The sequence below is a fragment of the Garra rufa genome, chromosome 21 (genome assembly GCF_049309525.1).
Source record: "Garra rufa chromosome 21, GarRuf1.0, whole genome shotgun sequence".
Taxonomy (NCBI): domain Eukaryota; kingdom Metazoa; phylum Chordata; class Actinopteri; order Cypriniformes; family Cyprinidae; genus Garra; species Garra rufa.
In genome coordinates this window covers 40197305-40218395 of record NC_133381.1, presented here as the reverse complement: position 1 = coordinate 40218395, position 21091 = coordinate 40197305, and the positions used below count along the sequence as shown (strand labels likewise).

Genomic DNA, 21091 nt, shown 5'->3' with positions numbered 1-21091 from the left:
ACAATGAATGTTATTTGTGTGGGATATAGGAGCTATATCCTCAGATTAAGCACACACACTCATCCAGCATGAAATAGGAGAAAAGGAGAGTGTGGTGTGTGTGAAACATGGAGGCGCCTCAAGCAGACGATGGCTTCTCTCTCTCTCTCTCTCTCGCTCTCATTTCATCTGCTGTCATTCTGCAGTCAAGGATGGGCTGAGCTGCCTGCAGCAATGCTCTTCTCTTGCTGTCATAGGTTCAGCAGATGATGCTTCCTCTCCGTCTCCATCTCTGCTCAACGCATTTATTTCAGTAGTGCAGTGTTCATGCAGTCCCTCGTCTCGCAGCGGAGCCGGACCACTTGTTAAGCATGACTTCTCAGCAGTGTTTGCTCACAAATGCTTTACTGGTTGAATTCCCACAAAAACACTCCAAAATCTTCAGTAAAGCCTTCCCAGAAGAATGGATGTGTGTTATAGCTGCAAAGGGGTAATTGACTAAATATCTAAATATACATATGTCCACTGCAAAAAATGCTTTTCTGGCTTAGATTTTTTTGCCTTGTTACCAGCCAAAATATCTAAAAATTCTTAAATCAAGAAGGATTCTCTAGATGAGTAACAATTATTTTCTTGTTTTCAGAAAAAAACAAGTCAAAATTAAGTGCATTTTTGATTGAAACAAGGAAAATAATCTGCCAGTGGGGTAAGAAAAATAATCTGGTTTTCTGTTTGAAATAAGATTTTTTTGCTTACCCCATTGGCAGATCATTTCGCTTGTTCTAAGCAAAAACTCACTTAATTTTGACTTGATTTTTCTGAAAACAAGACAATAATTTTTAGTTGTCTAGAAAATCCTTCTAGATTTAAGAATTTTTAGATATTTTTGCAGGAAACAAGACAAAAAATCTAAGCTAGAAAAGCATTTTCTGCAGTGTCTATGTATGTAGAATGCAATGTCATTAAAGTCCTTGTTTGTGCAAGTGTCCCAATACTTACGGATGGATAGATTTTATAATAAAAATCTTCTGGTGACTCAATATAGCACCAGAATCAGAAGGTTTTTTTGCCTAAAAACTTTTCATTTTCAAATTAATATAAAAACAACATAAAGACAGTATACTGACAGTAGACTGAAGGTGAGCCTCACTGATGCCAATACTACTGATGTCTCTAGGAAATTCTTATTTTTTTTCCCCCTAATATTTAACATTACAGCATAATTGAGAGCTATCAATTTTACCATTTACTAGACTTTAAAAATAACAACTTCTAATATGAGTGAACTTAAAAAAATATATATATATTACCATCATTAAGGATTAAGGATCATTAAGATTTTGAGTGTATTTTAAATAAGTTTTTAATGCTCATCAAGGCTGTGTTTATTTGATCAAAAATGCAATACAAAATTAATATTGTGAAATCATTATGATGTAAACTAATATATAGATATTTGTACTGGAAAACAAGACTAAATATTGAGTAAGAACATTTTCATGCAGCAATGTTGAGTCCTTTTGGCATGTCCCAACGTTCCAGTCGTCCATCTCTCTGTTTCTCATTCTCTAATTGGAGCAGCTTTAGTCGGGGCGGAAGCAGGAAGTAGAGCTGTGGGATGTGACCTCTTAGCTTGGCTCTCACTTCCTCCAGAGGCTCCTGTAGTAACAGAGGTCAGGCTGACTGTAGGCAGAGAGGGCACCTCCTCATCCTGCACTAATTGCAGCTCTGAATGTAGCTGAGATGTGCTGAGATGGGTTGTGTACATACAAGCTACATTCATAATGTTTATCCTAATCTTCTTCATCTCTCCATTACTTTCTCCATCTCCTGACTCATAAAAATAAAGGTGCTTTAAGAGGTTCTTCACAGCGATGCAATAAAAGAACCATTTTTAGTATCACAAGGAACCATTCAGTCAAAGGTTCTTCAAAGAACCATCTCTTTCTTACCTTTTTATAATCTGAAGAACTTTCATTCATCACAAAGAACTTTTGGTGAAACAGAAAGGTTCTTCAGATGTTGAAGGTTTTTCATAGAACCATTTAGAGGAAAAAGGTTCTTCTATTGCATGGTAAAGCATTTTTATTTTTAAGAGTGCATGGACATGTTCCACTAATGTTTTACAACCACAAAATATTCTCATTTTAACACTAGATTTGTTGTTTTATCACTTTAAACTTGACAAACTTAAGAAATCCTTGCTATTTTTCTTTAGAATAAATAACATTTTCTTGGACATTTTGACCAGACCAATGACTTTGTCTAGTAAAACTTTATCATAATTTTAACAGTAAAAACCATTTATTAACAGTATTGTTTTTTAAAATATCATTCATATACTATTATAGTTTTTGTTAATATTTTTGAAATCAATTTTCTTTTTATGTGTTATTGCATTTTAATTGTATTCTTTTTTTTATAGTATATATAGTGTAGTTTTAATATCTATTTATTTTATTTTAGTTTAGTTTTAGTTATTTCTTAAAGTTAAACTAAATGAAAATGAAAAAATTTGCCTTGGCAAATACCTGAAATAAAATAAGTATTTTTAGATTTTATTTTATGTTAATTATAAATGATTTAATAACAAAATTAATGATTATATTATGTCAAGAAATATTGTTTGCTATTGTTTTGGTTTTTGTTAACTATAATAACCCTGAACTGTAGAATTTTTTAAGGTAATTTCACAGTAAAGTACTGTTATGTCCAGTTTTTGGAAGTGAAAGAACAAGTAATTTCATAATTTTCATTAAAAAAAAGAAATTATGAAATAGAAATAATTGGCTTAGCCACATTCAAAACGGTTGTATAATACTTTATAAACACACACATGTGACCTCATTACTTCAATATTACTGTGCAACCATATCTGTGTGTTGCTTGACAACTAATCTTAATTATTTGTTATTAAGAAATGACTACATTTTTATATGCATTTATGAAATGTTTAAAAAACATTTAGCCCTGGTCTTAACTGTTCTAAAATATTATCTAACATTACTTTAATTGACATTCCCAGTATTCTCTGTGTAATTGCTCACATTTAATTTTTTTTAGTTTTTTATATTATCATTTAAATTTTGTAGTTTTTAACAACATTTATATTATTTCAGAGTGTCACCAGAGGGGTGGATTATCAGTGAATAATGTTTTAAATTTTAGAATATTTTTCACATAAATCTACTTAGGATATTGTGCATTTTTTTATTGATTACATTTATGATACCTAGTCAATGTTCACTTTCATTATATGGACAAATGTGACCCTGGACCACAAAACCAGTCTTAAGTCGCTGGGGTATATTTGTAGCAATAGCCAAAAATACATTGCATGGGTCAAAATTATTGATTTTTCTTTTATACCAAAAATCATTAAGAAATTCAGTAAAGATCATGTTCCATGAATATTTTTTTGTAAAATTCCTACTGTAAACATATCAAAATGTAATTTTTGATTAGTAATATGCATTGTTAAGAACTTAATTTGGACAACTTTAAAGGTGATTTTCTCAGTATTTTGATTTTTTTGCACCCTCAGATTTCAGATATTCAAATAGATGTATCTCGGCCAAATATTGTCCTATCCTAACAAACCATAGATCAATAGAAAGCTTATTTATTGAGCTTTCATATGATATATACATCTCAGTTTTGTAAAATTTAACCTTATGACTGGTTTTGTGGTCCAGGGTCACAAATGTGGCTCAGGATATTCTTTACACATTCACCTTTAGTGTTCAGCTGAACTGAAAAATAAAAGCCATACAGGTTAGAAAGTGAGTAAATGGTGACACAATCTTCATTTTGTTATTCAGTCTCTAATGAAGTTGGGTATTCAGGGAGTTTCAACCACACACACTTGGATGTATATGTTTTTTTTTATGTCTACAATCTAAATGTATTCCCCAATCCAACTCTCATTTTTCCAGTTTCATGAAGGCATTATTTGTATGATTCTTGAGACATTTTTCTCATGAGAATTGTTGGCTGCTCCACACAATATATAATTTCAGGTTTTACTATGCATGTGGGGACAATCGGTGCCTGCGATGTGGGCAAAACCTGACCTACACACACACACACACACACACCTCAGCCACATCAGCAGAGAGGAGCTTAAGATCTTGTATTTAAGCCAGCTCACACTGAGACGAGAAAGAGACAGGAGGGAGAGAAAGAAAGAGAGAGTAAGAGTGCATGGTTTTGTTCAGAGAAATAAAAACTGTTGGATGTTGCTTCACCAAATGAAGATGATGATTTGAATCTAAAATCTCTTTTAGATCTGAGTTGGCATTTTTATCAAATATATTGCATTCAAATATTAGACTTGATTTTTATATTTCCTGAGATCAGCTGGCTTGGTGAAAGTCTATGTTTGCGTTCTAGTTACTCTCTAAAAAACTCAACTGACATGATTTCTTTTTTGCTGAATGTTGAAAATTATCATTGATACATTGGGCTATGGATTTATTAACACAAACATTACTACAACAGCACACACTTGGTTTGATTAAGGTACTACATAGTTCATTGTTAATATGCAATTCTCGTTTGATTAGGAAGGTGTTTTAATGTTTAAATAGACCTTTGTGTGAGTATGATGCTGAAAAGAGCTTGTTGGATCACCTGAAATGTGAAAGGTATCACACAGAGCTGCAGAGGACATTGACACATACATAGATTTTGGTACATCACCACAGTGCCATCTAGTGTATGGCAACACTGATTTCCATCTCCACCTAGATATGGGTTTCTTTCTTTATCTTCATACCAATAGTCTCGCTGTGAATCCTACTGTTCTAAAGGCATTTTCTGAAATCTGAAAGTCTCACTGATGCTGCACAACTAACACATTTATTCTCACAGCCCTCTGCTTGGTTAATTGTGGAGGGACTGATTGTTGTGCACTTCTCAACATCCAACAGATGCATCCATTTGCATACAAATTGGGTGTGTGGAACAAATGTGCATTTTTAAAGTAAGGATTTCATGTGTGCCTGTGACAATAAAGGCAAGCTGATTGACAGATGGTTGAAGGAGGGATTCTGTCGAGGAAGTCACAAGTCTGTCAATTCCATACAGGCATTTGCATCCTTTTGTCTATACTATTATTATAAAATCTATGCATACGTAAGTATTGGGACAATTGACTATTGCACCAACAGGGACTTTAATGATACTGCATTCTAAATACATAGACATTGATATTTAGTCAATTATCCCTTTGCAGCTACTACAATGTCCATTCTTCTGGGAAGGCTTTACTCAACATTTTGGAGTGTTTTTGTGAGAATGTTTGCATACTCAACCAGTGAAGCATTTGTGAGGTACAGTGCCTTGCAGAAGTATTCTTTTTTTTTTTTTCACATTTTGTTGCAGCATTATGTTAAACTGCTTTAAATGTATTTTTTCCCACATCAATCTACATCTCATACACCATTATGACAAAGCACAAAACAGGTTTGTAGCAACTTTGCAAATTTATTAGAAAAAAAAAAATGAAAAGATCCCATTGCATAAGTATTCATACCCTTTACTGGGACACTCGAAATTTAGCTCAGGAGCATTCATATTGCTTCTAGATGTTACTACACTTCAATGGAGTTAAACTGTGGCAAATTCATTTGAATGAGTATGATTTAGAAAGGCACACACCTCTCAGAAAAGGTCTAACAGCTGAAAATGCATATCAGAGCAAAAACCAAGTCCTGAGGTCAAGATAACTGCCTGTAGAGCTCAGTGACAGACTTGCGTTAAGGCAATGATCTAGGGAAGAGTTCAGAAACAAATCTGCTGCATTGAAGGTTGACAGAAGCATTATCCATAATGGAAGACGATTGGGACAACTAGGACTCTAGAAAATGTCTGCCAGCCCCCATCCAAGCTGACAGAGATGGAGAGGTGAAAAGGTGAGGCAAAGAATGGCAGATAATTGCCAAATGCAGATGTGCAAAGCTTGTCACATCAGACCCAAAAAGACTTGAGGCTGTAAAGGTGCTTCAACTATGTACTGAGTTAAGGGTATGAATACTTATGCAATCTACTTATTTCAGTGTTTTATTTTTAATACATTTGTAAAATTTGCAAATCTGGTTTTTGCTTTGTAATTATTATGGTGTACGGAGTGTAAACAGATGTGGTGAAAAACTAATTTAAAGCAGTTTAACATAAAAAATGAAGGGCTATGAATACTTTTGCAAGGCACTGTAGGTTCTGATGTTGGAACGAGAAAATTTGGCACACAATCTCTGTTCCAGTTCATCTCAAAGGTGTTTGATGAGGTTGAGCCAAACTAATCCAACCATGTCTTTATGGACCTTGCACAGTCATGCTAAAATAGAAAAGGCTTTCCCCAAACACAAAATATTGGAAGAATAGTGCAATCTCCTTGTTTACAACATTGTTTTTTTCTCCCTTTGGATATAAAAGTCTTAGCTACTGAATCAGGACAGTCTCTTGTTGCCATCTAATAGTGTAACAATGTAACAGTTCTTTTAAATTGTAATATTATTTCACAATATTTCATTGAGTAGGCTAATAATTGTACATTGCTACTTTTAAATGGCTGTCATTTGGAAAAAAGGATCAAAATGATTTGAATTGACCTTAAAAAAGACACTAAACTGAGAAAATCTAAGCCGTTCAAAATGAAAGAGATGGTTGTAAAACAACTAAGAGGCTACTAACAGGTCTCTCTCTTTATTTCTGGCTTTGTCGTTACAGTCTGACGATCTGGATCCCTTCCAGGACATTTTAGAGGACAGCGTGTACACAACTGACGTGGGCATCCCCAGTCCCAAACCAAAATTCCCGCCTTGCAAAGAAAGCAAAAAGGACCTGATAACGTAAGCACTACGGGGGAATGACGTGATCGCCCACCGCAGCTCTGTCTTCACCCGTCTCTTCCTTTATCTTCTCTTGCTCTCTGCTTTAGTGCTCAGCACTACTGCATGCCACGTGATCTGACATAACCGTAGAGTCAGGACACAGATTACACTTATTTTTATAATGCTTTATGAATTTAAAACATCATTTCATTCGAGCTGTTCATGGCTCAGCTTCTCTGGGATGGGATGTGATTTAGGACTCACACACTCTTGCAGACAGTGAAGCTAAACTGGAAACAATGAACTAGAAATGAAAACCATTAAAAAACAACATCAGTAGATATTTGGGCAACACTTTGCGTTAACAACCAATCAGAGTTATGTTCAACTAGGCACCAATACATAGACTGTTACTGGACCAAACAGGTATGCAAATTAGGGCTGTCAATTTAACACACTTAATGATCTAAAGAAAAACAAATGCATTTAATAATCCAATTTTATTTGTATAGTATATTTTTCTCAATACACATGGTTTCAAAATAGCTTTGCAAAAAGTAAATATTGTTATATCCATAATGCCCATATTCTTTAACAAAGTTTTATGGATGTGCGATATGAAAAATATATAATTATGATACAAGTGATCATTTGGATTTAGACCTAGATATATTGTATTTTCAGGGTAGTCTAGCATATATGTGACCTTGGACCACAAAAGTCATAAGGTTAAATTTTACAAAACTGAGATGTATACATCATATGAAAGCTCAATAAATAAGCTTTCTATTGATAGGATAGGACAATATTTGGCCGAGATACATCTGTTTGAAAATCTGGAATCTAAGGGTGCAAAAAAATCAAAATACTGAGAAAATCACCTTTAAAGTTGTCCAAATTAAGTTCTTAACAATGCATATTACTAATCAAAAATTACATTTTGATAGGTTTACAGTAGGAATTTTACAAAAAAAAATCTTAATGGAACATGATCTTTACTTAATTTCCTCTTGATTTTTGACATAAAAGAAAAATCAATAATTTTGACCCATACTATGTGTTTTTGGCTATTGCTACAAATATACCCCAGCGACTTAAGACTGGTTTTGTGGTCCAGGGTCACATATGTGACCAGTCTTAAGTAGCACAGGTACATTTGTAGCAATAGCTAAAAATGCATTGTATGGGTCAAAATTATTTTATTTTTTTTCTTTTATGCCAAAAAAATCATTAGGATATTACATACAGATCATGTTCCATAAAGATACTTTGTAAATTTCCAACCATAAATATATCAAAACTTCATATTACTAATCAAAAATGCATGTTAAAAATTATATAATATTAGTAATATGCATTGCTAAGAACCTTAAAGGCACTTTTCTCAGTATTTTGTTTATTTTTTGCAGCCTAAGATTCCAGATTTTCTAATAGTTGTATCTCTTCCAAATATCGTCCTATCCTAACAAATCATACCTCAATGAAAAGCTTATTTATTCAGATGATGTTTCTCAATTTAAAAAAAAAAATAACCCTTATGACTGGTTTTGTGGTCCAGGGTCACATATAAAAATATTTTTGTTGTATTAACAGATTTATATTTTCGTCTGTTCCCAGAATGTATGAAAGAAAATATGATTAGATAATCATTTTTTTTTGTTTCCAAAAAGCATCAATGAAGATGCAATTCAGTGGAAAAAAATAGCCAGTTGTAAAAGAGTCTGATTTGAGTTTCCCCAACTTAAATTAGCATTCATTTAAGCAACAGTGTAGAGAAATGTAGGCTATATGGCTTTAATTTCAGTAAGTATCTCTGATTTCAGACAGAATTGCTATAATGTGACGCCATCCTTATTGTGGTTGACAGTTGCTGACTACTTGAATTATTTTATATATCCTAGAATTCATATGATCAGAAATGTATACAAATTGGCAGCCCTAATAAAAACATTCAGGTCTTCATGTTTCTAACATTTACCCCTGTAATGCACACAAAAGTGTTGTAATGCTCCTTTGGGGACTCGATTGAAGTGTTGCCATTTCTACCAGGCTTTTTCCTTTACTTTTGGTAATCTAATATTTTGTTTCCTTTATTATGTTTTGGATTTTGGCCTTTCATTCTGTCTATTTTTTCTGGAGACAGATGTCCAACCCCAGGGTGTGATGGGAGTGGTCACGTAACCGGTAATTACGCCTCACATAGAAGGTGTGACTCCATTTTCTAATGGTGGATTCAGTCCGATGAATTTATTGTTTTCAGCTTACTTCAACTATGCTGTCAGAACGTTATCAGAGACTGCCTCTCCATGTTAACCCTTTGAATATTTCACCAAGTGCTAATACCAAGAACAAAAATGCTTTGCTATTCAGAGGGTTAACATAGAAAGCAGAAAATCCCTTTCACTTGCACCATGGCTTGTTTTCTGAGTGAATAATGTCTGTGTGTTTGGTGTTTAGAATTAGTAGCATGTCTGACCACTGTTTTGTTTTACTAACATCTGCGTGTGCAATCTTTTAGTCTTTCAGGTTGTCCTTTAGCAGACAAAAGCATTCGAAGTATGATGGCCTCCAACTCACAAGAACTCAAGTAAGGATCAAACTGTTGTTTTAATGCGATGAAACAATAGGGAAATTAACCCAAAAATCAGATTAGTGAGTTTTTTAGAAGCTTATTCTTAAAATATGACTTCAGTCATAAATGTGACCATGGACCACAAAACCAGTCATAAGGTTAAATTTTACAAAACTGAGATGTATACATCATATGAAAGCTCAATAAATAAGCTTTTTATTGATATATGGTTTGTTAGGATAGGACAATATTTGGCCGAGATACATCTATTTGAAAATCTGGAATCTGAGGGTGCAAAAAAATCTAAATACTGAGAAAATCACCTTTAAAGTTTTCCAAATTAAGATCTTAACAATGCATATTACTAATCAAAAATTACATTTTGATATACTTATAGTAGGAATTTTACAAAAAATCTTCATGGAACATGATCTTTACTTAATTTCTTAATGATTTTTGGCATAAAAGAAAAATCAATAATTTTGACCCATACAATGTATTTTTGGCTATTGCTACAAATATACCCCAGCGACTTAAGACTGGTTTTGTGGTCCAGGGTCACAAATGTGATTGCAGCTTCCCTTACGAAAAAGAAGTTTATTCAAGGGTGCTATTAGTATACTTAAACCAAATATAGGGAAGTACACTTTCAGTATACTTTTTGTGTATTTCTCAGAAATATACTTCCTAGAAATATACTTTAAATGACATTTAGGTATACTTGACTTATACTTAGAAAAAGTAATACATTTGAATTTGTGTTTTCATTGTTTTACGCTAGGGACGCTATTGCACAAAACACAAGTGAAGAAGAAACCGAAACAACAGATGCTTCCACATAATCTAACACAATAGTCGGGCATAAACAATAGATATGTAAAACTTTGAAATGTTATGGAATAAAATGTCGACCCATGAAGATATTATTGTGACTGGAAAGCTTTGGGGTGTTGATCATCTACTTTTTGATTATCATGATTTTTTTTTTTTTTTTTTTAACTGTTCTTTATGTATTTTTTATTTATGAAACTTAAAAAACTATGAAAAAAGAATGCATGAAGCTAGAATTCTTTTAATGTTTTGTATGTTCAGATATTCATATTACAAAATATACAAATTAATACCTAGATAGGGTCATGGTAGTATATTTAAAGTATGATGTAAAGTTCACTTAAAGAAAACTTATGAGTATACTTGCAGTATAAAACTACTAAACTAGTAGTTTACTGAGACAGAAAAAAGTGCATAAAAAAGTATTTAATTAGTAAACCATCAGTATACCTAAAAGTTCAATGCAAACTGAAAACATAGATGTAAACTAGTTGTGCACTCAAAGTTTACTACTGTTATACTTAAAGTATAATTAAAAGTATACTTTTATATACACTAGAAATTGGGCCAATTTAGTTCCAAGGAAAATTGAAATGGTACACTTAAAAGTATACTACTAGTACGCTGATGTTTGTATACTTACTACATAAAGTATACTTAAAAATATATACTTGAAGTATACTTCTTTTTGGTAAGGATTACTAAGCGCCAATAGTTCTACAAGTCTGCTGATTGATATTATTTCAACATTGAAAGTGAGTCACATATATCACAAATTTATGAAATGCTTATAATTTGATTTTTTTGATTTTTTATACATTACCCATATAACCCATTACATTTTTCTTTCAAAACGTGTTGTCCCAGTGCAGTAAAATGGATAATATGGACGATTGCCTTAATTGACACATCATCACGTGATTTGTGTCACACCATATTTTTCACAGGGAATACATTTTGTAGTATAAAAAAAAAGTTGTTAAAAAGAAGCTTACGGCAGTTTTTTTATCCAATTATTGGAAACTTTTTATTTTATTGTGAATGTAATGAATGCACTGCCTCAGGCTATGAAGCTTCTTTCCTACAATTCAATAAGCTTTTCCTATATATAACAAATCATAAGTTTTATTTGGAAAGTTTGTAGAAAGGCTGTTGTGTGAGTTAATATTGATTTTTCTGAAGATGCTCTTAATGTTACATCAGAGCTGCTCATTTGCATGCTGGACAGTAACAGGGTGTATTTCTGTCCCAGGTGCTCGACCCCGGGCTGTGATGGCTCGGGACATATCACTGGCAACTATGCTTCACACAGAAGGTATAATGTGCACACACGAAAAAAAGAAACTATTTGCACACTGTAAAACATTTCAAGTTGGTTAAACTTTAAAATTAAACAAAAGCATGCACATCAGTCTCAAATGGGTGTTCGACTAAAAAGCAACAAGTACAAAATAAAGTGTAAAGTCGGCAACACCAAAGCTCCAAAAATATCAAAAATATTTAATTTTAAAACAACTTTCGCATAGCGTATGTGACGTTTCGAGCATGCAGGCTCTTCATCAGACGAAGAGCCTGCATGCTCGAAACGTCACATACAAGTTGGTTAAACTTTGAAATGAAAGACCTGCTGCCTTAAGAATGCGAGTTACTGTGTCTCAACTTGAAGATACTCTTTGTTTCGACTCGAAAAGTTACATTTTACAATTTATTACACTAATGGTAATTTGTTGTTTCAACTTGATGCTCTGAGTTAAAACAACTTATTATGTTAAGTAGTCAAGACAACGTATTACTTAAATTTTACAAGAATGCATAAACTTTTGTTCAATATCCAAAACTTAAAATGACAAATGGAGATAAAGAGGAAAAGTAAGTTCATATAACTTATCTGGGCTATGGGGTTTTACAGTGCAGATAATGTAATATTATTAATGGAATAAAAAGCCAATTACTGTAAGTGTACTAAAGAGAGATCACTTTCATGTCTATGTTTCTTGACACATTAAAGCACTTGTGAATTACTTGATTTTAATCTGAGCTAAGGCTGTCATTGATGCTTACTGTGATAATCAAGTAATCATTCGATTATTCGAGTAGTCAGATCATTTTTATGGTAATAAAATAGACTTAAGCAAACAATACACTTTAAAATGACTTAAAATGCATATATTATAGCAATTAGGCAATAATAATTGGCTCAAATAAAGTATCAAAAACAAGTTATCATATTGTTTTATTTAAAAAAGAACAGTTAAATACATCATGGTGTAAAAATATAATCATAACTTGGCGTCAATGGCCTGGTGATTGTTTTTTCACATTTTGCAGCATGATCCACTTCTTGCTTAATATCGACTAAACAATATTTAATTCAAATGTCCACTTAAACTTTAATATTTGGACACTTCACTTCTTTGTGATAGAAATGCTACTTGAACAAGAATATGTGGCCATCAAAACATGCAATTGCAAATATATTTAAATTCAAGTTTCAACATAAATTTGTTCACTTTAACCATATTTCAAGTGAAATTATTAAAAAAAAGCTGTAAAGTTGTTTTAAATAGCCTGTTTTGTATTTTAATTATCATTAAACCCATATTTGATAATCACGATTTGAAAAACTTTAGGTAAATTCTGCTCAATGTTATGCAAAGGTAATAGTCTCACACAGGCACAGCAGGCAAAGTAGGCTCTGTTTTGTGCATTTTGTTCAATAAGTGCCACCTGTTGTCAGACTTGGGAATTACATTCAGCCTGTCTTCCGTTTGTGTTCAGACCAATGAAAAAATAAGCCACATTTTTGGTGTAAATCTTAAACATTTGATGAAAAATAATCTACCTTGTTATTACCTTTAAGAATGCATATTAGCTTATGTAGAACTGTTTATGGAGCAGATAAAACCAAAATAATAATTTATTATTCTGACTTACCATTTTTAATTAAAAAAAATAAAGTGAGGTTAATCATTTATACTTTTTTTGTACATTGGTATTTGAACATTAGTATATCAGTATAACATATTATGAACATATTGTTTTTAATGTTTTTATTTTAATATTTATGCAAACAAAAAAGGATAGTGCTGCTAATCTTATTTGTTGGTATAAAAAATGGTTAAATTGTAATTATTTACAATTTAATTATTTTATTTTAACAAGCAAAATGTAATTATTTATTATATAAGATGGGAAGCTCTCAGATGCTTTAAATTGTTAAAAGTAGATATTGAATGAAATATGGTTGGAGACACCTAATTGCATTTCATATAAATTAAAACTATAGTGTATTTTCTTTCAGTTGTAAGTATCTGAAAACACTGCATTTAGTTCACACTTAAATATGTTCTTTGAAGCATCTTATTTCCATAATAAGTACTCTATTTAAGTATGCTAAGTGTACTTCATTTTCATAAGGGCTAAGGTAATGACAGTTTGTTTTTCCACAGTTTGTCAGGATGTCCACGCGCTCGGAAGACTGGAATAAAGATAACACACAGTAAAGAGGACAAGGAAGACCAGGAGCCGATCAGGTACCGACCTTCAAACACCAGTAACCTCATCTGCGTGTGAAGTGAATGTGAATACTGCAAAAAATAGTCACTGCATTCACAGCAAATGTTCAACAGAAACAAATGTTTATAATTAATATAAATAAATGTAAAATGAAGAAAATCAATTTCAATCAACATGCATTGATGCATCAACACTAAACAATGTGTTTGTTTTATTTTTTAATACAAATATTAATATAAAAAAATATCTTCTGTAAGGTTAACCTCAGGAAGTACTTTATAAAATGCACGATTTAGGTGTAAAATGCTCTTTAGGAAACTAAAGTGATTAATTCCAGTTACTAGAATATACTGTATAAGAAGGTAAAAAAGTTACACTGTCGCTCAGTAAGATTTTGAATGGTTTTTAAAGATGATTCTAATGCTCATCAGGGCTGCATTTATTTGACCAAAAATACAGAAAAAAATATAATATTGTGAAATATTTTTTTAAATTTAAAATAACAGTTTTCTATGTGAATATATTTTTTAAATGTAATTTATTCCTGTGATACAAAGCTACATTTTCAGCATCATTACTCCAGTCTTCAGTGTCACATGATCCTTCAGAAATCATTCTAATTGCTGATTTAATTGCAGTGTTGTTCAAAGTTGTGATGCTTATTTATTTATTCGTTTTTAAACCAGTGATACTTTTTTCAGGATTCTTTGATCAATAAAAGGTTAAAAACAGGGGTTTTCTAACAATATACACTACTGTTCAAAAGTTTGAGGTCAGTACATTTTTATTCTTTCTTTTTTTTTAAATGAATACTTTGATTCACAAAGGATGTGTTAATTAAATAATACAAATTTTACAATAAATAAAAAGTGATACCATAGATTTACATTGTTAGAAAAGATTTATATTTTGAATAAATTATGTTCTTTTTAACTTGTTATTCATCAAAGAATCCTGAAAAAAAGAAGAATTGCAGGTTCCAAAACAATATTTGGTGGAACGTTAATAATTCTAATAATAAATGAGCAAATTGCAATGACTTCTAAAGGTGCATGTGACACTTAAGACTGGATTAATTCAGTAATTCAACCTTTATTTCAGATTGTACAGTATTACTGTTTTTTTTTTCTGTATTTTTGTCAAATAAATGCAGCCTTGATGAGCAAGAGTCTTACTAAACCTAAACTTGTGTGGCAGTGTATTTTGAAATACCATAAACAAAGCTTTGGCACTAACCATTGTTATTTTAGTATTATTGTACTAAAGTTTTTAATAAAGGCAAAGTAGTTGATTTGGTTCAAAAACATTTTTTTATGCTAGTTGAAAGTATTGCCGATAACAACCACTAAGTTAAGTGGTCTCAATGTATTTATATTAGGGCTGTCAAACGATTAATCACAATTAATCGCATCCGAAATAAAAGTTTATGTTTACATACTAAATGTGTTTATGGTGTATATTTATTTTATATATATAAATACACACACATACATGTATAGATTAAAAAATATATTTATATGTATGAATAGTTATACTTGTATTTCATTTAGATTATATATAGAATTATAAATATTTTATATATAAATCTAAAATATTTTTCTTTAATAAACATGTATGTGTGTGTATTTATATATACATAATATATACACACAGTACACACACATATGGGCGTTTCTTCAACTAGGTGCACTTTTAGCCTTGAGAATTTGAAGGGGGAAAAAAATTGTTCAAAAGTCACATAACAGTCTCATAATTTTAAATAATTTGTCTAGTTTTAAGGTCTGTAAGAGGACAAATTTAGATTAAAAGAGAAATGGTTAATATTTTACATTTTATTTTCGACCTGCAATGAACAAATGTGCATATCAATATACAGCTGTTATTTAAAAAATACAATAACTTTGTTTTTTATATTAAGTAGAACATGATTCATAAATTGTGGATATTTTTTTTAATGTGTGATGAGAACTCTTTAAATATTTTTTTAAAATGTGCTTGTGGTGGAAATGACAGCGTATTGTGGAAATTACAATAAATTAAGGTAAATGTAGGGAAGCTTCATCCCAATGCTGGAACATGACTGTTTCTGTAATAATTAACTGTTTCTGTAATAAATAATTAAAATACTATAATGTATTTTAATTATTTTACTAGTGCTTAATTCAAGGACATTAATAGTTACCAGATAAGTCATATTTTTAAACTGTATTTTCATTGTTGAAGTTTAAAAGTCTGGGTGTGCGACAAGGAGAAAACACTGATTTTGAAACCTATAGGAAGGTTGAAAAGTATGAAAAAATCATAATACAAAGGTAGTACATTTTTTTTTAGGTTGATTCTATTGATAGCTTGACAAAGAAAGAGGAATTTGTCCAAAATTATATGTATTTTTAAAAAATATGACCAAAGTACATAAAAGTGCCCATAGTCTAAGAATCACCCATTTAGTATGTAATCATAAACTTTTATTTTGGATGCGATTAATCGTGATTAATCGTTTGACAGCCCTAATTTAAATGTATTTATACTGTCTGTGGAAAAACATTACAGTACAGTGAAAGAGTTTATGTTTTCAGGTGTCCGGTTCCTGGTTGTGACGGTCAGGGTCACATAACGGGTAAATATGCATCACACCGCAGCGCATCAGGCTGCCCCCTAGCAGCCAAACGGCAGAAGGACGGCTATATCCACGGCTCCCAGTTCACATGGAAGGCTGGGAAGACAGACGGCATGTCGTGTCCCACTCCAGGCTGTGACGGCTCTGGACACGTCAGCGGCAGTTTCCTGACTCACAGAAGGTTAAAAAGCAATCTCTCAAATTGTTATTAATACAGAGGACAATCCAGTAACTGATTACTGATTTGGCACCCGATAAAATAAAATCTATAATATAATGAGATAATACAACTGAAATAAATTAATGTATGGAAAACAAGTTAATGTAAAGCAAATAAAGTGTTCTATTTAAATATATCAATGCAATTCAAATATGTATCTTCAATGTAGTTCAGTCAAACTGAATAAGCACATCACAGTCAAAGTGATCTGAAAAGACTAATTGATTCTGCCCAATTAGTCCATGCAATGCTTCTTGTGAATAACTAAGATATTTAAAATGTACGTTTAATATTTTTACATATTTTTAAATATTTAAAATGATTAAAATATATATTTTTAAAAAAAAACATTGCTTTATTTAATTATTTAATATTCAATAAAAAAAAATCTTATAGCCCTAAATATTAGGGCTGTTCAATTAATCGCAACTGAGTTTCGATTTCGGCTTCAAGCGATTATGAAAATACGATAATCAAGATAAAATGATTATTGCTGCTGATTCCGCCGTGATTGTGTGCTTTTGCTCCTCTATAAAAGCCCAATTTCACATGCAAATCAGTAAAATCATGTAAGATGACTTGCATAAAATGGGACGTGCTTGATTTATTAGTGTTTATTGATATCATGTTTTTAAAAGCATGAAAGAGAATTTGCGCTGTTCTGTGTCTGCGCTCAAAAACGGAACAGAACATGGACAAATAAAGTGAACGTTTAGCTTAAGATGCGTACCTAAATGGTCAAATATATGCAAATATGTCAAAATGCAGCGTTTTGTGATTATTCGTGTAAACCTTCGTCTGTTATGTCTCAAATGAACGTAAACAGTTGAGAATGACAATACGTGTGTAACAGTATATTGGATCCATGCCGCTCTTAAAGCAGCCACAGGTATTATTCCTTCTGCCGTCTCTGTGCTTAATGATAATCAAATCAAAGATCATACTGCTATCTTTAAATTAAACAATCATATAAAGTACCGGACAGCGGACACACTCATAATCGTGATTACAATCTTGACCAAAATAATTGTGATTATGATTTATGTCAAAATCGAGCAGCCCTACTAAATATATAATGGAGGTCAATGGGAACCCTGAACTCTTTAGTTACCAACATTCTTCAAAATATCTTCTTTTGTGTTCCAACCTCTATGGTTCCAACACATTTCCATTCCTTTAACAAACAAATTAATTTATCTTCAAAACTGTTTAGCTGAAGTTCATAAGCGACATCTGTGGTGAAAATGAAAATGAAAGGGAGCATACACACATTTACACTAATCTTGAGTACCTATATAGTAATATTGCATCCTTCATATCTTTAAAAAGTCTTTAGTTTGATCATATTTACAAAAAAAAAAAAAAAAAAAGACGCAGCTTTACGATTCTCTCCGAAAATAGCCGAGTTCCTGGAGGCGCGCCGTGGGCGGAGCTAACGAATGACGACAACTGACGCAGATTGACAACAAAACACAGACATTTGATGTCGTTTCACGTAACATATGCAGTTCTGTTCTGAATCATGACCGCTGGGACCGCTCCATCTTTCAGTATCAAACTATGTGTAAATCCAGCGTCGAACTGGACCTTGTTTATAAGACGTTCGTCAAGCAACACACTTGCAAAACTCCGTTTCTGCCCCAGAAAAACAAACTACATCCACTGTTCACGTAACGCTAGGTTCTTCGGGACGCTGAGCAATTGTATATTTGCCTTACAAACAAAACCACAAATCTTTAAAGACATTCTACTTGGGTGAGTGACTCCTGCGCAGCAGTGCAGCCGAATAAAGCACGCGCTCGCGCTCGCTCTGGTCTTCTGTATACTGCTCTTCCGGCAAAAATGCCCATACAAGGAGTTGCACCCTTCAGGAATATAATGAAGAGCCATGATCGAAAAACTTTCCGAACTCTGTTATACGTCCGAATCATTTTCTTAAACTTTGGCCATGTTTAGCACGAGAATCCAACTCTTTAACATTGTAAATAACAGCATGCATCAAACAGCATTGGAACCTCACTTTAAAAATAGGAGAGAAACCCTATGCCAAAGCACGTCTTAGCATGAACGAGTCTAAGCAGTACAAACACTAGAAGCAGAGTGAAGGCAACAACAAACAAGACCGTAATGTTCAGAATCTGCACATAGATTGACAAAGCAATTTATACATTAACAGAAAAGCACATACAGATGGTAGTGATGCTTTCAGGGCTGTGTTGGAATATTTAAGTGAGAGTGCCCTCTGGTGCTGTGTCAGTGCTGTAGCAGGCACATTGATCACAATATAATAGTAATTAAAAACAGTTGTCAACTTCTGCAAAGAATTTTTTTCTTTTGGGAAAATATAGAAAACTCTATCGTTTCTTTACACCACACACTACTGTTTAGACGTTTATGACAAGACGACTTTTCTTCTTATTAAAGGCTGCATAATTTGATTAATCTACACAGTAAAAACGAATCTGATCGTATTCAGGCTTTTTAAAAATATAGTAAAAACTGTAAATATTATTACAATTTAAAATGAACAGTTTTTGTTTAAATATGTTGGAAAATGTAATTTATTCCTGTGATCAAAGCTGCATTTTCAGCATCATTACTCCAGTCTTCAGTGTCACGTGATCCTTCAGAAATCATCCTACTGTGCTTATATGCTGCTCTGTTATTATTACTAGTTCTCAATTATTATTCATGGTTCTTGTTTTTTTCAGTGTTGAAAACCGGGCGTTTCTCTTCTTTTTACAGTCTCTCTGGTTGCCCACGTGCCACAGCGGCGATGAAGAAAGCCAGACTATCAGGAGTGGAGATGCTCACAATAAAACAGCAAACAAGCAATGGTAAGAAATCAAGCAATACATTAATAAATAAACAAAAACATTACACTGTCTCAAATTACACTGCAGAACCAACTAAGAGTTTATGCGAACACAGTTATAGAGGAAGCATGCCTTTAATATGTATGTATGTATGTTTTTTCTTTTATAAATTGTGTCTGTTCTCATTCTAGGTTTAGATGCGGATGTTAAACAGCTGGATGAAGACATTAAAGATTTAAATGAATCAAATTCACAGGTGGAGGCGGATATGATCAAACTTAGAACACAGGTGAGGATAATTGTAGAATGAGATTTGTATTTTATATAAAAGTTCTTCCAGTCGATGTTTGGATTAATTAAGCTCATCAAGGCTGCATGTATATAAAACTAAAAACAGTAATATTGCAAAATAGTAAAATAAAATAAATGTAATTTATTGCTGTGATCAAAGTTGAATTTTCAGCATCAGATTTAGTGTCACATGTTGAAACTGTTGAAACCAGTTGAGCTGCTTTATATTTTTGTGTAAACTGTGATACATTTAGAAGTTCAGGGTGAGCAAGGTTTTTATATTTTTTTTTAAATGCTACAAATATTAAGCAAGGACATTTTAAATTGATCAAACGTGCCAGTAAAAACGTTTTATTATTTAAATAATGCTACAAAACAAATGCATGGTCTCTATAAAATTATTAGGGAGTAAAAATGGTTTTATACATTAATAATAAACAAACAAATAAATAAATAAAAAATATTTGAATACAAATAATAATTGAGCAGCAAATCAGCATATAAAAATTATTTCTGTAGGATCATGTGACACTGAAGATTGGAGTAATGCAGAATGCTGAAATTCACCTTTATTCACAGAAATAACTTACATTTTAAAATGCATTCAAATAGAAAACAGTTGTTTTAAACTGTAATAATATTTCACAATATTGCTGTTTTTGATCATATAAATGCAGCAGCCTTAGTGAGCAGAAGATACTTTGTTCAAAAAAAAATTAAACAATTTGAATTATTCCAAACCTTTGACTGGTAGTGTATAAACATTTCTCATTTGCTCAAGTGCATGCACCATGATTTGGTACATTTTTTACTTAAATCATACTCATATGGCCACATTTGCATTGTCATCTAGTTATGTATCTGGTGTTCTGCCTTGCATTTAAACACATGTTGTTCAAAATGCCCATCTTGCCATGGTACTATTTAGAGATGAGTGTTAAATAATCCAATTATTCTCAAACAATCACATTAAATTTGCTGAGAAAAGCTCACAATTGAGGATAATTAAAGTGTCTTAGACATCAATATCATTAGTCAACATTGACAAACTGTCTCAGGTAGAACTGAAAAACATCCCTTTAAACAGCCTTTAAAAAATGACGGATATTCATGTTGTGATATATTCACTACTGCTGAAAAGTTTGGGCCCAAATTAATGTTTTCATTCATCAAGGATGCATTAAAAATGCAATCAAAAGTGACAGTACAAACCTTTATAATGTTACAAAAGATTTGTATTTCAAATAAATGGTGTTGTTTTGACCTTTCTATTCATCAAAAAACAGTGAAAATTGAAAATCAGTTTTCGCAAAAAAATGAATGCATGAAGCAGCTCAATTGTTTCAATATTGATAGTAATAAGAAATGGTTCTTGAGCACAAATCTAGGTCAGCATATTAGAATGATTTCTGAAGG

At 32.1% G+C, this 21091-nt stretch overlaps 1 protein-coding gene across 1 annotated transcript in view; it reads left to right on the top strand.

Moving 5' to 3' along the window:
- The window catches only part of myt1lb (myelin transcription factor 1-like, b), a 70491-nt gene that overhangs the window by 43348 nt on the left and 6052 nt on the right, over positions 1-21091 (top strand). The window contains 8 exon segments of the mRNA XM_073826621.1: positions 6709-6830; positions 8956-9018; positions 9331-9399; positions 11468-11530; positions 13665-13748; positions 16308-16529; positions 19314-19405; positions 19576-19673. Of these exon segments, the coding sequence (XP_073682722.1) occupies positions 6709-6830; positions 8956-9018; positions 9331-9399; positions 11468-11530; positions 13665-13748; positions 16308-16529; positions 19314-19405; positions 19576-19673 (813 nt within the window).